This window comes from Sciurus carolinensis, chromosome 3 (assembly GCF_902686445.1).
Source record: "Sciurus carolinensis chromosome 3, mSciCar1.2, whole genome shotgun sequence".
In the NCBI taxonomy this organism is placed as follows: domain Eukaryota; kingdom Metazoa; phylum Chordata; class Mammalia; order Rodentia; family Sciuridae; genus Sciurus; species Sciurus carolinensis.
The window spans coordinates 26210096-26225998 of record NC_062215.1 but is presented as its reverse complement, the minus strand read 5'-3'; the positions used below and the strand labels follow the sequence as shown (position 1 = coordinate 26225998).

Here is a 15903-nt window from a genome sequence, read left to right as displayed (position 1 = left end):
CAATTTACCTATTTTTCTTTGTTTTAGTAATGAGTTCCTCCCCCCCCTTCATTTTTCTTTTTTGTGGTACAAGGGATTGAACTCAGGCAAGTTTTACTCAGTCTGAGCTATATTCTCAGCCTTTTTTATTTTTAAAGAGGGTCTCACTAAATTGCCCGGGATGGCCTTGAACATGTGATCTTCTTGCCTCCACCCTCTGAATCGCTGGGATTATAGGTATGCACCACTGATCCCAGCAAGTACTAACTTCTTAAATGTTTATAGCAATCACATGGAGAGCATAATTAATATCCCCATTTTTCAGATGAAAAAACTGAGGCATAGAAAGGCTAAGTCTCAGATTAGCAGCACATAGGCAGCAAAACTGGGATCTGAATTCAGCCTCACCCCATCCACTCTCACAACCCTGGTGCTCGAGCTGGGGTACATGAGTGGGACCCACAAATTGTCTCAGGACCTCCCAACCTTGCTCAAGATTAGGACTTAACAGTTTCCATAGCTCTTTTACTGTTCGTGAAGATTAATCTAAACGGTCCAGGTGGTGGGGACTAGGAGGAGGGGCGTTTCCATGGCAACGTCCTCAGTGCTCTAAAGTCACTGAGACCTCGTTGGTGCTGCTAAGACCCTCAGTAAAGGGCTCTGGCCTCTCAATGGGGTCTTACTTACAGTAAGAAAGCTCAGTAGAGGATGTGAGAGGCCTGAGTAAGTTGGTCAAGTTCAAGGGCAGGCAGCAGCCCCAGGTGGAGTCAGAATGCCAGGAATGGAGGTGAAGAGGCCCTTTGTCCCAGGAAGGGCACCAGGAGAGACCTAATCCCGGGGTAGAGCAAAGGAAAGGCATGCTCCTGGGCACCCAAGGGATCAGGGGTCTGGGTGGCAGGTGGGGGTGTCCCTCCCTGGATTGATTAACCACCTGAGGAATGGGGCCATTCCTGTCAGACCTGTTGGGGGAAGGCAAGGAGCAGTGGTATGAGGAGTCACACAGTGTGGGTGCCCACTGCCTGGAGGTGGCTAGCTGGCCCTGTGGCACACACCCTTCCAGAAGGCAGCAAGGTCTATACTGAGCCAGGGAGAAAATTTTCCAAGAGCCCAGGGCTTCCTCCTGACAAGTTTCAGCATCACAGGGAAATTATAGGTCTTTGTCTGTCTTGTCAGGCACCAGGAATTCCTGTCGGGGACACTCATTCCCTAGGGCCAACATGCCCAGGACACCGAGAAGCAGTTAAGAACACGCTGCCCCAAAATATGCCACTCTGGCATATTGACTGTTTCAAGTTGAAGGCACTTGAGAGACAGCAGGTGCAAGAAGATCACTCTGACCTTCTCTGTTTTTCTTAAAAGTAGAGGATGACAAGGCAGGGTTGTGGCTCAGTGATAGAGGGCTGCTCTAGCAGGCATGAGGCCCGGGGCTCAAGCCCCAGCACCAAAAAAAAAAAAAAAAAAAAAAAAAGTAAATGACATTCCCTTGTGAAGGAGGTCTCTTTGTCCTAGAAATCAACCTCATTAAGAATGCAAAGTTGAGGCCAAGGGAGAACGGTATAAATCTTCATCTTTCTAGTTGCTTCTCTACCCAACTAACCGCCCAAGCCCCTCTGCCTTGCCACATTTTCATCATTCACTACTCTTGGTCCAATTCAGACTATGTATTCAGCTCTCAGCCTTTGGGCCCCCTTCCTTCTGCAGGTTAACCTTGTACTCATTTGTTTTCTCCTGTCAATCTGTCTTACTTGGGGTTTAATTCTCAGGTCCAACCCAGAAACCCCGCGACCATAGAGGTGCACTTTTTCCTCCCCTACAGCTGTAAACCACAATGACAACACCAGCAGTAATCCTCGCTGACATGTGTCACATGCACATTTTGAGCCAGGGACCGCTCTAGGCTCTTCCCGCCCAGCCATCCATCATCACCAACCTTACAGCAGCCTTGCAGGAAAGGTACTGTCCCTGCTTTCAACAGTGAGGAAATTGAGACTCACAGGGTGAGTGGTTTAGCTAAGGTCAACCAGCTAGTAGGTGGCCCTGGGCCCCTCCCAGGGGCACGGCTGTGGCCCTCCAGGATCCTGACCACCCCTCCGCTGAGGAAGCAGGGAGCAGAGGCTGCTGCTCAGGCTGGTTCTGAAATGGGACCTCTGACCAAGAGGGAGAAGCAGGGCCAGCTGGCTCTGGGGGACACAGTGGCCAAGGGCTGCTACTCCCCCTCCCTGAGTAACTACTCAGCGGGGTGCAGGTGCAGACCTTGGCTGGTCCTGTGATTCTGAAACAGGCCTGAGCAGCAGACTCACTAGAGACCTCTGAAAAATACAGATTCCTGGGTTTAGAGATTTGGCTTCTCCAGATACAGGACAGTGGGTGGGCAGGAATGTGTATTTTATGGAGCCCTGGTGGTTCTGATGCATAAACAAATTTGAGGACCCAAGGCTGGTCCAACCCCTTCACCAGCCAGGAAAATCAGTATTCAGAAGAGGGGAGTGTTCCATGTAGTCATTCAGATGGGAAGTGACAGAGTGGAGATTTGGATCCAGGTGAACCAACTAACATTATCCCGCCTCTCCTGGGAGGGGAAAGCCAACTTAAACACTGACTGTATCTCTGGAAGTGGAACAAATATGCCCAAGCCCAGAACTGGTAGAAAAAGTCACAGGCAACAGGTAGACTCAACTATATAAATATGTTTGACACTGCTAGAAAACTCACTTCCAAAAAAGTAACAACCCATAAAAGATCAAAGGGGAGCATATCAGAAGCAATATACACAGCAAGAAAGACAAAGAGTTAATGTATTTGTAACATCTGTCTATCGACCAATCAATCTACCTAGACAGTCCTTTTGACTTGATCAGGAAATCATCAGGAAACCAGTCCAGTGGTGCTCGCCTGTATCTAGTGGCTTGGGAGGCTGAGGTAGGAGAATTGCAAATTTAAAGCCAGCCTCTGCAACTTAGTGAGGCCCTAAGCAACTTGGTGAGTGGTGACACCCTGTATTAAAAAAAGAAAAAAGAAAGAAAGAAATCAGGCTCTAATTGGCTAAATAAAGAGCTTAAATATGCACACAACATGATAATTACTAAACAAATATCTAATGGAAGCTGAGCACAGTAGCACATGTCTGCAATCCAGCAATTTAGGAAGGCTGAGGCAAAAGGATTGCTACTTCAAAGCCAGCCTCAGCAATTTAGCAAGGCCCTATCTCAAAATAAAAACTAAAAGGATTGGGGGCTATAGCTCAGTGATAAAGCATCTTGGGGTTCCATCTCCAGTAGAAAACAAAACAAAACAAAACAAAAACTTAATAGAGAATAATTTAACCTGGTTGATAAACTTTTAAAATGTAAAACAAGGCGCCTCTAACATGTTAGACTATTTTAATATATGTATATATATATATAATTTAAATATTTACATTTATAGAAAAGGATTAAGGATTTATATGATGGCAGAGTTGTCTAATTGCCTGTGAATATCCATCTCCCTTTTCCTACTTTTTAAATATTACTTTTTCCAGTGATCAAACCCAGGGTTTCCTGCATGCTAGGCAAGCATTCTACCACTCAGTCACATTCCCAGCTCCACCCCCGTTTTTATTAACCAAGCTCCTGTATAATCAGGTAGTGTGGGTAAGGAAACAGCAACATTATCAGTTTTAAAACTACATTTCCCAGAGGCCCTTGTAGATAAAGGTGGCCAATTAGAAGCAAGCTGATATCATGGAGGGGATGGACTTTAGGGAAAGCTCTTTACAAGGAGCTGATTCATCCAGGAGCCAACAGGCTGTTGCCCCTCCAGTCTTTCTCTTTTTTGTTACCTGGAATACAGACATGATGGCTGGAACTCCAGGGACCAGAACAGACCACATGGAGACCTTAGGTATGGAAACCATGAACTGAGGATGCAGAGTGTAAAGTTAGATGCTGGTTTTTCAAGATAATGACCATGGGCCCACCCTGCTACTCTCTTTTATGTGAGGAAAAATAAATCCCTACCTTGTTTAAGCCTACTATTTTGGTTTTCCATTATATGTAACTGAACTTCAACCTAATTGATATATCAATCCCCTGTGGAAATGTAAAGGGGACTTTCACACGTTGTTATTCTTTATAAGATGATACATTCATGTATTATTTGTATAAGGATGTTTTGGAGACCCAGCTACTCCCCTTGAATTCCTGAGTGCCAGCCCCATCACTTCCTGGTCATGTGACCTTGGGTAGACAAGTCTTTAAGCCTGCTTCCTCATCTGTAAAGTGGGCATAATAATACAGAACTTCTTTCATTGGGTTCTGGTGGACCTTAAATGAGCTAATGCAGAAGAAATTCTTGGCACCGTGCCTGGTTTACAGCTATTATTGGACTATACTATGCTACTACCTAGGCTCGGGTGGTGGCAGAACCAATTAGAAAAACCTAGGACATGTTGTTGAGTTAAAAAAACAGGTTGCAAAATTGGCACGTAAGTGTGATCCTTCTGGTGAAAAATTATTTTTATTTCTCCATCTATATCTATGCATCAAGAGATGTCTGGAGGGATGGTTGTGCAAATTTTGTAGTGGTTATTTTCATAGTACAATTTTTGCTTTCTTCTATATGGTTGACGGAAAGCATGCATTTTCTTTTTTGGGTGGGGGGAGGCAGGAAAATAAATAAGAGAAAACCCTTTGGAAAACAATATAACAATTCATGCCAGGGATCATGAAAGCACTCAGACCTTCTAACTCAGCTAACTCCCTTGGGGGCACTGACCTGAGGAAATAATCCAAATAAAGGAAGAAGCGATATCCATAAAAACACACAGTGCAGCATTATTCATAATAGGCAGAATCGAGTAACCATGTAAGTGACTTACATTAGGGTAATGATTATTAAATTATTCACTCATTGGAACGCTGTGCACCAATTAAAATGAGAAAGATGATGACCACAGAGCAATGTGGAAAACTGCTTATGAAAAATGAGAAGTGAAAGGGGCAGAATATACAACTAGACCTGTGCCTGGGTGCTCAGCAAAACATGGCGTGCACCTGGACAAGGACAGGAGGGAAACAGGCAGATAAAAACAGTGCAACCGCTGGGGCCACTTATTGTGGCTGAGGTTTTCTTTCTTTCTTTCTTTCTTTTTTCCTTTTCATTTACAATTCTGTTTCTATCGTACTGCTTGCCTAAGAATAAATTTAAAAGTTAGTTTTAATATTCCCCTCAGGGAAAAAAAGAGAAGGCAGGGAGAGGAAGATAGAAGGGAAAGCTGGGACTCTCTGAAAGGGTTTCCAGCAAAGAAAAATTCAGAGGTCATTTATAACACTGGGCAAGCTGCATTAGCTCAGTCTTCTACCTGGTGGGGCCAGTAAGCAAATGGATCAAAACAGTTACCAAAGTCAGGGAGGCAGTATGTTAGCTGATGCTGAAGTTAAGAATGCTCTTCCGGGGCTGGGAATATAACTCAAGAGATAGAGCACTGCTTTGCACGTGCCAAACCTTGGGTTCAATCTCCAGCATCATTTAAAAAAAAAAAAAACAGATTGGGGATCTTTTGGCAAAATTGATCGCGCTTGCTGTTGACAAGGCTGTAAAGATATGAGCACACGTGAGCTGGTGAGGGCATGAGCTGAGCAGGCCTTCTTGGGGATAGTCTGGCGCAGTGTACCCAAACAAAGCATGCGCAAACCCTCAGAGTCAGCACTTCTGCCTCTTGGGATTTATCCTAAACCTAAGGAAATGATCAAACAAATACATCAGACTATTTATGTAAGATGATCACCATAGAGTTCATAATAATAAAAAACGAAACCCCATTTCATAAAAAAGGAATTGCAGAACTAGATTTTTTTGGCATCACCATGCAGTGGTATACTATGGAGCCACACTAAAAATAGGGCATAGAAATGAAACTGACATAGAAAGACGTCCACCACATATTAGATAAAACACGAAGGCCCCAAAGCTAGACGTGTGTATATATATGAATCTCATTAAGCTCATATAGCTAAGTATGTTCATTTGCTTATAAGAATTTCTGCAAAGTCACACACCAGGATCCTAACAGTGGTTGATCTTTGAATGATGGAATCCCACCTCTGTATCAGTGTAGTCTCAGTTATGCTGCACTAATAACCTGAAAATTCTACTGGTTTACAACAGAACAATGTAGAAATTAACAAATGTAAATTAACAAATGTTAGAATTCCGGTTGTGTTATCTTTGCAGAAATTTTTTTTATGCAAATGAACATACTTAGGAATACAATCTTACAAAAATGGGATAATATATATGTCTTGCTTTGGAGCCTTCTTACTTTATTTAGTAAATTAACACATGTTAATTTCTCTGTCCAGTTGTGTCTATTGTGGCGGGCTGCTCCTCTGCCCATCTTCTTCACTCTGGAACCCCAGATAATAAAACAGCCTCTATCTGAACACTGCAGGTCACTGTGACAGAAGGACAAGATAGATGGTGGACCACCCACCAGCTCTGACAATCAGGGCTGAGCTAGTCTCATGGCCCTTCCTGGGTTCAATAAGGCAGAGATGCTGGGCACAGTGGTGCATGCCTGTACAGTGGCTTGGGAGGCTGAGGCAGGAGGATGGCAAGTTCAAAGCCAGTCTCAGCAACTTAGCAAGACCCTGTCTCAAAATAAAATATATTTAAAAGAGGGGCAGTGTTGGGGATGTGGCTCAGTGGTTAAGTGCCTCTGGGTTCAACTCATGGTACCAAACTAATAGAAGAAAGAGGAGGAGGTCGGGAGGGGAAGGAAGAGGGGGAGGAGGCAGGGATCTGACCCTCCCATAGGCCTCAGAGAGGGCACTCCCAAGGAGCGTAGCAAATATTTTAAACAATAATGCAATCTACTGCCTAAGTTATTTCATCTGATTACTTGACCTTCTTTTCTCTGCAGAATCAGGTGGGGGGAGAATGCAGGTCTGTCTGAGTGGGCAGTGTCATGGAGGTGTGGCCTGGGTAATAGGGGTTTTATTGTTAGAGCTACTCAAGGAGGGGGAATGCAGAGGCCACTGTAGCCACGAGGTCTGCATCTCAGCTCTGCCCACCTGACAATGGAAAATATTGGGGAAAAAATACTGTATATAGTGGTGGTCCCTAGGCTGTGTCCTTGCTATCTTAGTTTGTGTAAGTATGTTCTACACTGTTCATGAAACAATGAACCACTGAACAGCACCCTTCTCAGGACACATCCCATTGTTAAGTGACACATGACTGCATTTTCAGGACTGGAGTTGAGTTAGAGAACCTCCTTGAATGCCCCCATCTGTAAAATGGAACTTTAAACAGCTGCCCTGCCTACATCACACCACCTGCAGGGGGGGGGGGCTCAAGTGCAGGCCTTTAGAACTGGCGGTAGAAGCTTTGATCCTTTAAGTCGTAACCACACACTCATGCATACTGCTTGTCCCCAACTTCTCTCATCGCCCTATTACCAGAGTGGGCTGCTGGGCTGGGGATGTAGTTCAGTTGGTAGAGTGCTTGCCTCGCATGCACAAGGCCCTGGGTTCAATCCCCAGCAACACACACACACACACACACACACACACACACAAGTGGGCTGTTTATGACAATCAAAGTCCCGTTATGGAGGAGGAGGACCCCTGTGAGAAGGAGCCACTTAGGAAGCACTTAACAACTAGATTCCTGGGCTCTGCCCCCTGGAGATTCTGATTCATAAGGTGAGGGTGGGACCAGGTTGAGTCACAGAAGTTGATCTGTGCCACCCATACCTGCTCCTGGCAAGTGCCCAGCCCTGGGCACGGGCCTCACAAGGTGCCCAGCATGGACATCTCAGGTGGTACGAGCTGCCCCGGTGGCTGGGAGAAACCTGAGTGGGTCCAGGTTATCTGATGGCACACCTGCTCGGCCCCACGCTCACTTCTTGAATATCAAGATCAGGGGAAGGCTCAGGAAGAGGTGTCCCTGGGCAGCACGGGTCACCCTACCAGGCACCCTACAGGTCACCTGTCCTGTGGCCATGCTTTCCAGGGCAGTAGGGGCACAGGAGGCGGTAAGAAAAAGAGAAACACATCTTTTCTTGCTCCCAGTTCTTCAGAACCAAGCAGTGCTTCAGCTTCCCACAGCCTGTCTGCATGCCTTGACTGACAACCTGGGAAGAATCTCTTCCACATCTATCAATATGACAGCCAGTTCCCTGAGGGTTGAGACAGGTCTTCTTCCTCTCCATGAGCCTGGTACAGGGCCTGGCACACCACTGGTGCCAGCTGAATATTTCATGATGAAAAAGAGAGGGAGTGACGCATACCATGTTACCACAGGGTCAGAGAAGGACTGACATTCACACCCATGGAGCACACGGGAAAGGCACGTGCTCACCTCTGAGAGGTGGGGAACCCCATCCCCCATCACCTACTATAGGCCTCAGTTCGCAGTGGAACTAGATTACTTTTAGCATCAAGGTATCCTTTGGCATGGTAAGGAATTAAAGTTATAGAGCTTCCTATCTGGGCACTGTGGTGCATTCCTGTGGCTTGGGAGGCTGGGACAGGAGGATCATAGGTTCAAGGCTAGCCTCAGTTATTTAGTGAGGCCCTAAGCAACTTAGTAAGACCCTGCCTCAAAATAAAGCATAAAAAGGACTGGAGATATAGCTCAGTGTTAAATTATCCCTGGGTTAAATCCCCAGTTCCCCTCCCAAGAAAAAGTTATGCAGCTTCTTGTCAGGAAAATGCACTCCCAGCACCCCGCACCTCACCACCACACACACACCAGGTTAGGAGGAGGATCAGCCCTTTGAAAAAAAGGGAAAGTTATTATTATTTTTTTTAATGGATAAATGCCAGTTAATGAATGTAGAAAGAATGACAGTCAGAAATTAACATTTTGCAACTTCTAAATTAAGAACTGATTTGGGCAAGGATCATCAGCGGATGCCAAAATCACTGGGCAAGTGATTATTGGGGAATGGGATATTCAGTCGGTCTCAAGATATCACACAACAGATGATGTGCTATTTAATTTCAAGGAAAAAGTGCACCTGTACAATGGAGATACAGAACATCCATCCCCTTAATCAAGTGGTCAAAATTAGCATTACTGATAGTGCGTTGGCCTGGCATTAGGGACTCTGAGTTACACAACACTGAGTTTCAGTATTCCAGATAAAAATATTCTACCTGGATCCAATCCTCAGGAAACAACCAGACATACCCAGAATGTGGGACATTCTATGGGACAAGTGACTTTGACTCTGAAAAACTCAATGGTTTTCTAAATGTCTCATACCTATATTAAATACCTTCATGCTTAAGATACCTGGAGAGGATCTGACTCATACAGCTGTCTCAGGACCTCACACCACGGAAGGCCCCTTAGGAAGGCAACTGCCTACAGAAAGATTTCCAAACTTACTGGTCATTATTTGGTACCAAAAATGCAAAGAGCCGGGTGTGGTGGTGTGTGCCTGTAATCCCAGCAGCTTGGGAGGCTGAGGCAGGAGGATCACAAGTTCAAGGCCAGCCTCAGCAACTTAGTGAGACCCTGATTCAAAATAAATAAAATGGGCCACATCTGGGGATGTGGCTCAGTGGTTAAGCACCCCTCAGTTCAATCCCCAGTACCCCTCCCAGAGCACAAAAAAAAAAAAAAAAGAAAGGCAAAGAAAGGCTGTTATGGGTGAAGAACAAGTCCTGGTCATAGAACACACATTGGTGAGTCCTTAAAAGCAGGGTGGGATGCCAGTTCCCAGACAAGAAATATTCTCCCACCCACCTGGCAGGGCCAGGCAATGACCACCTGGAGCAGAGACAGCACCTGTCAGCAGCGATGCCTGCAGGGCTGGTCCAGCCCCCCAGGTCCACCTGGCATTCCCCTGGGATAAAGGAACATCTATCTGCTCATCCTCCTGGCACAAGTGACGGGGTTCTCTGGTGCCAAGTCTTTTGGAGTTGAGGCAGGAGGGTCAGCAATAGAGAATCCAGCACAGCCAGACCCTTCCAGGAACACCGGAGACCCCTGGAAAACCAAGAAGCCTGGATGTGACAGCTTCATTTTACCAATTTCAATGCTATCCCCACCTGTGCCTACGCCCCTGCACCCACAGGCCCCGCTTTGCTGCTATTTCTCGCTTCTCCTTGGTCTCTGGATCTCTAGTCAGGGATCCGGGGAACACTTAAGTCCCCTCTTCCCACTGCCCCCACACACCTGTGGTCCAGCAGCAACAGGTCCTGTTCCAGTAGCTCCTTTACTTCCCTGTTTGTTCCAAAAATGTCCCACAGGGTCAGTGGGGGCTCAAACTCCTGCCAGTGCTGGGAAAGCAGAAGGTCAGAAGTGAAGAGCTGGCTGGGCTACTCTGGGCCTCATGGTCAGGTGTGGCGAGAGGTGAGGGAGGATCCTGCCCAGCCCGGGGGTCTGAGCAGCTGTTGCTCAGCAGCAGCAGGACAGGAGGGGGGCACTATCACCCGCATGGCACGTTCAGATGGAAACCCAGCTCCCAGCCAAACCAGATCTCCACCTACTCCTCCACGCTCTCCTCACTCTCCTCTGCCTGCCAGGGTACGAGCAGCCTCAGGTTTTATGCCTTGACTTCATCTAGAGCAGCTGTGAGTCTCCTCGATCATTATCTATTGCGTGTCCCATCTGAGGTGTCAGCACGGCCTTCAGTCACTTGGGAATCCTGTATCTGATCTATTCCCTCACATAGCTGAGAAGATCAAGGTTCAGAGAGGTAAAAGGAATTGTGCCCTAGATTTCAGGAGAACAGGGGCCAACGCTGGATCTCTGCAGCCGGAGTCATGGGTTCTTACCCCTGTGCCACACTACCTACCACATCTGCCCATCAGGCCTCAGCTGGACCAAGTCCCCACCTCAGCTGTCAACCCGAGGCATAGGAAGGGTGTGTGTACACCGGGAAGCAAGAAGAGAAAGAGAGGCTGACTGCAAGGCTTAGGAAGAGGAAATGGTATACAAGACCTTAGCCCTTACCTGGTGGGTGAGCCCCACGTCAGTGCGTAGCCCCATGGCCAAAGCCTCCTCCAGCCTGAAAGAGAAGTCACTGAGGAATGTTGGAGAGGAGGCCTCGCACTGATGCTGGGATGTGTTGGTAGGGCTATTGGGGATGGTGCTGTATGGGGCAGCGGGGGAGGGGAGGGCAAGGCAGGACATAAAGAAGTACATGTGGAGATGCTTCTGGGGCGTGGGGGGCCCTGGGTGAAGAGCCCTGTGCACTTAGATGCTTACAGCTCCAGTTTGCCCAGGGGGACGCGCTTCCGGGTGCCATGACCAAACAGCATCACTTCCTTCATCCAGTTGTCTGGTTCCAGTGTCTGGATCCGAGCCTCCCGGGTATGGCCTTCAGCCCCCTGAAGCATAAATCGCCCATGGGCCCCTAACAACATCGACAGTGAACCCCACGTTAAAGAGCTAACACTGTGTTCTTACTAGCTCTACATCAGTGGTTCTCAAAGCATGGACCAACAGTATCTAATATGCTACAAATGTAAATCCTCAGGCCTACTCCAGCCCTGATCCATCAGAAATTCTGGAGGTGGGGCCCAATATTCTGGATTTTTTTAAATAATTTTTTGGTTGTCAATGGACCTTTATTTTATTTATTTATATGTGGTGCTAAGAATCAAATCCAGTGCCTCATGCATGCAAGGCAAGTGCTCTTCCTGAGCCACAACCCCAGCCCCCCAGCATTCTGGATTTTAACAAGCCCTGCAGAGGATTCTGATACACGTTCAAGACTCAGAAATAGCAGTAAATCAAAGACCTTAAAATACATACTTAACCGTTCTACAAAGTAGATATTATCATTTGCTGCACTTTACATATGAGGAAATACAGGCTTGGAGAGGTTAAGTAAGTGGTCCAAGTTCACCCAGTCATGACATTCCTCTGCTAAGTCATCCCTTCTGTTGCTCACAGGGGACTTACCTGGCCCAATGCCAAGGTATTGACCGCACTGCCAGTAAGTCCAATTGTGAGTACTGAGCGCCCCCTGTGGAAAAGAAGGGAATAGTCAGCACAGAGGGAGGAGGGTGCCCTGTTTCTATTCAGGTAAGGGGCTCCTGGTTAGAATGTCTCCACCATCTTGGGTCTGAGAGCACCCAGCAGGGCCCTTCTCCTCAGAAGGCCTGCGTTACCTAGTTATAGCTCAGCCTGCCATTCCACACCTCCAGCCATTAGCCCCAGGACTCACGTTCCTGGCAAAGTTGGAGACCTCATACTGGCGGAAGCCAGCCTCCTGGAGCATTGCCCGACCCTCCTGGTACATCTCAGTGGCCAGCTCTGGGTCAGGGGCAGGAAGAGCACCCTGCTGCACCTGGGCGAAGAGTGCGGTGCCTCGTTCCAGGGACAGCTGGTAGAGGGAGAGATGGTCGTCACAGTGGTGCAACAGTTCCTGCAGTTGCCTGAGCCACGGCCCCACCTGCTGTGCCGGCAGCCCCAGCATCAGGTCCACAGACACGCGGCCAGGGAAGAGGCACCGGGCTTCTGCCAGCGTCCGCAGAGCATCACTGCTTGAGTGTGTCCGCCCCAGTAGCTGCAGCTCAGTGTCGTCTAGAGACTGGGAAGAGAGGGTCAGGTGTTAGTGTGCTGGCCAGTTCAGAGGGAGACAGCATGGCACAGACACAACATTGTAGACACAAATATGGGGGCAATGCAGTACCTAGTGAGCAGGAAGATGAGGAAGGTGGGGTCAAGTCAGTACCTAGAGCTACTATTCTCTGAAAGGGAATGTAATCCTTATAATCCTCCAATATTAGCTCCATTTTACAAATGAGAAAGCTGAGGTTCAGAGAAAGCTGGTAATCACTTAATCTGAGGTCATACAACTGTAAAGTCAGACCTGGAACTTAGGACTGACTCCGAACCCAATAATCTTTTCTTTCTTCCTTTACTTTTTATTTTGAAATAACCTCTAGGAAAGTTGAAAGGTACAATAAACACTTTCATTAGACTCATCAGCAACATCTGGCCAGTTACTTTGTCTCTCTCTAAATGTGCAGACACATTATTGTTATTATGTTGAGAGTAAATCATAGACCAGCACTACCCAGAACTTTCTGTGATGATGGAAATTTTTTATATCTGCACTGTTCAATACAGTTGATACCAGACACATGTAAGTTAATTCACATAGTCACATTTCAAGTGCTCTACTAGCTGTGGCTAGTGGCTACTGTGCTGGACAGTTACAGATATTGTATCTCTCAATTTTTAAATTCTGAAGTGTGTATTTCCTAAGGACAAGGACACTCTCTTACATAACCACAATCCAATTATGGAATTCAGGAAATGTAACACGGATGCAACACCATTATCTAATACATAGTCATATTCAAATTTGGCCAACTGTCCCAATAATGTCTACTGTAGTAATTTCCTCCTTTACAACCAGGGGTCACCCATGGCATTCAGCAGTCATTTTCTCTTTAGCCTCCTTTAATCTATTCCAAGTTCTTGGCCTTTCATGACATTGACAGTTTCAAAGAGCATAAGCCAGTTGCTTTTGAAAATGTCTCTTAATGTGTGAATGCTGGAGATTAGCTGTACAACAGTATGCTTATAGTTAGCAGTGCTGTACTGTGCACATAAAACTGTTAAGAGGGCAGATCTCACATTGTTCTTACATTAATAATCATTTTTTTTTTGGCATAAGGAATTGAATCTAGGGGTGTTTAATCACTGAGCCACATCCCAGCCCTTTTGATGTGTTATTTGGAGACAGGGTCTCACTAAGAACCTCGCTAAGTTGGTAAGGTTGACCTAGAACTTGTAATCCTCCTGTCTCAGCCTCCCAAGTCACTGGGATTACAGGTGTGTGCCGCCACCACACCTGGCTTCTTACACTAATAATTAAGATTCTCTCCCTTCCTCTCTGTGTGCCGGGGATGGAACCCAGAGTCTCACGCATGCTAAGCAACTGCTCTAGTACTGAGAAGCATCCCCAGCCCAGAGAGTCTCTTAATTTAGGTTTACCTGATGTTTCCTCAAAATTAGTTTCAAGATAGACATTTTGGGCAGGAATATCTCAGAAATTGTGTCTCTTTCAGTATATTCAATCAAGACAAAGCCCATGACCCTATGGGAAACAGTACAATGGAAGTGATAGTGTTGGAAGGTGAGGGACAACCAGATAAGGAAATATCAGAGGAGAATCTAGAAAAAACTGGCTTCTCCCTAAGACCCTTTGGTGGCTGCCCTATCACCACTACGAGAAAACCCAAGTTCCTTCGGAAGTGCTGAGATCTTTCAGAGCCTAGGTGCAGTCCTGTTTCTAGCCTCTCTGGTCACAAGGAATGATTCACAGCTCCCCCAAAACATGCCAGTCTCCTCCATATCCTGTGTCTCTTCCTTCCACACTCTCTCACCTGGTGAACTCCTCCCCTTTCTCAACCATTACCTCCTTCTGTAATTTCATTAGAAGGCTTCTGTGATTTCATTAGACTAAGGTGCCCTCCAGCTGTACTCTGAGAGCCTCCTGGAGAGACCCCCTTTACAGGCACCCTTTCATGCTGCAATGATCTGACCATGTGTCTGCCTCCCTGAGTCTCCAATCATGTAATACGTCATTTCTAAGCACCAACTATGTTCCAGAACCTATGGCGGGTGCTTAGTATACAAAAAGGCATGCCAGAAGCCTACCTCATGAAGCTTCTATCCCAGCAGATGACTAAGCAGTCACAAAAGTGTCATTGCAAGGGCTGAGAATGTAGCTCAGGGTAGAGCACTTGCCTCTCATTTCAAGGCTCAGGGTCCAATTCCAGCACTAGGGAGAAACGTGTCACCACAGACTCTACTGATATTGAGCCCTGGCACTCAGAAATGTTTGCCCAATGAATAAGAGAGGAGACAGCCCTGGAGGTCTGGGTGCACTGGAATGGGGTGGGTGAGACGGGTTACCTGGAGACCAATGGACAACCTGTTGACTCCTGCCGCTCCAAATTCTGCCAGCCTGGAGGCTGGGGCCGAAGTGGGATTAGCCTCTAAAGTGACTTCAGAGTCTGCAGGCAGGTGGGCTGACTGGGCCACAGCCTCCAGAACAGCAGCCACAGTGTGAGGACTGGCCAGACTGGGGGTCCCCCCACCAAAGAACACAGACTCCACCCTGGGGAAAGATGATGGAGAAGGTGACACCTGTAGGGGGCCCGTGGGATGCTCTGTATCCTTCTTCCTCTCCAATCCCAACCCTGCCTACAGTTTCCCAGTACAGACCGTCGCACCCCGCTGAGCCGCAGCAGCGTATGCACCTCGGTCACCAGACAGTTCCTCATGGCAGCCTCCTCCACGCCGCGAGGTATGTACTTATTGAAGTTACAGTAACTGCATCGCTTCTCGCAATACGGCCACTGCGGGCAGAGGGTGTATGTGTGGGGTGAGCCGTGACTCCGGGCACCCTGAGCGCCTTCTGGGTTCATAGCACACATTCCCATCCTCATTCCAAGGTTTGTCCACAGTGGTTACGACATCTAAACCACCTCTCCCAAAGCAGGTCGCCCTGGGATTATTATGCCCACTTTAGCAGGAGAAAACTGAGGCTCGGAAGGGAAATTATTTGGTCAAGGTCACGGAGCTGGTGAGTACCTGACCCTGACATTTCCCTGCAGGGCACCAGGTTCTATCCGAGATCTCGTCTGGGGACGGGGAAAGACAGCAGGCGGGTTCACGGCGTGACAAGCGCCACTTGGGTTTGGTACGCCACAGCTATCGCAGCACTCTGCCCTCCCGCCTGTCACTCACGTGCACGTAAACTGCCGCGCGCCTGCTCGCGGGCTCAGGACTTGGAGACCCTCCCCTGCTGTCCACGCGGCGGCGCCTCTGGGCCGCCTTGGCTGCTGCCACCAAGCCGCGGGCCCGGGCGGCGGGAAGAACCATGGCGCACAGCGTAGTGTGGACGGGGATCGTGCCCGGGACGCACGGGTGTGCGCCTGTGTTGCTCAGGCGGAAGGAAGA

General features: G+C 47.6%; 1 protein-coding gene across 5 annotated transcripts; it reads right to left on the bottom strand.

Annotated features, from left to right (window-relative positions):
• Positions 1–2079: 2079 nt before the first annotated feature.
• Positions 2080–15903, bottom strand: Rsad1 (radical S-adenosyl methionine domain containing 1). Of its 5 annotated transcripts, XR_007107703.1 has the most exons (11): positions 15691–15903; positions 15166–15299; positions 14854–15058; positions 12149–12514; positions 11884–11947; positions 11185–11332; positions 10930–10999; positions 10150–10253; positions 9718–9960; positions 3800–3877; positions 2080–2973 (listed from the first exon to the last, which is right to left on the bottom strand). XR_007107703.1 is itself a non-coding variant. In XM_047544699.1 (9 exons), the coding sequence occupies exons 1-9, from the start codon at positions 15823–15825 to the stop codon at positions 9843–9845; spliced, it is 1344 nt and encodes a 447-aa protein (XP_047400655.1). In that variant the 5' UTR covers positions 15826–15903; the 3' UTR covers positions 9579–9842. The 5 variants fall into 5 exon arrangements, 3 of the variants coding, with proteins under 3 accessions (XP_047400657.1, XP_047400655.1, XP_047400656.1); XR_007107704.1 differs by lacking the exon at positions 3800–3877; XM_047544699.1 differs by lacking the exons at positions 2080–2973; positions 3800–3877 and having other exon boundaries at positions 9579–9960.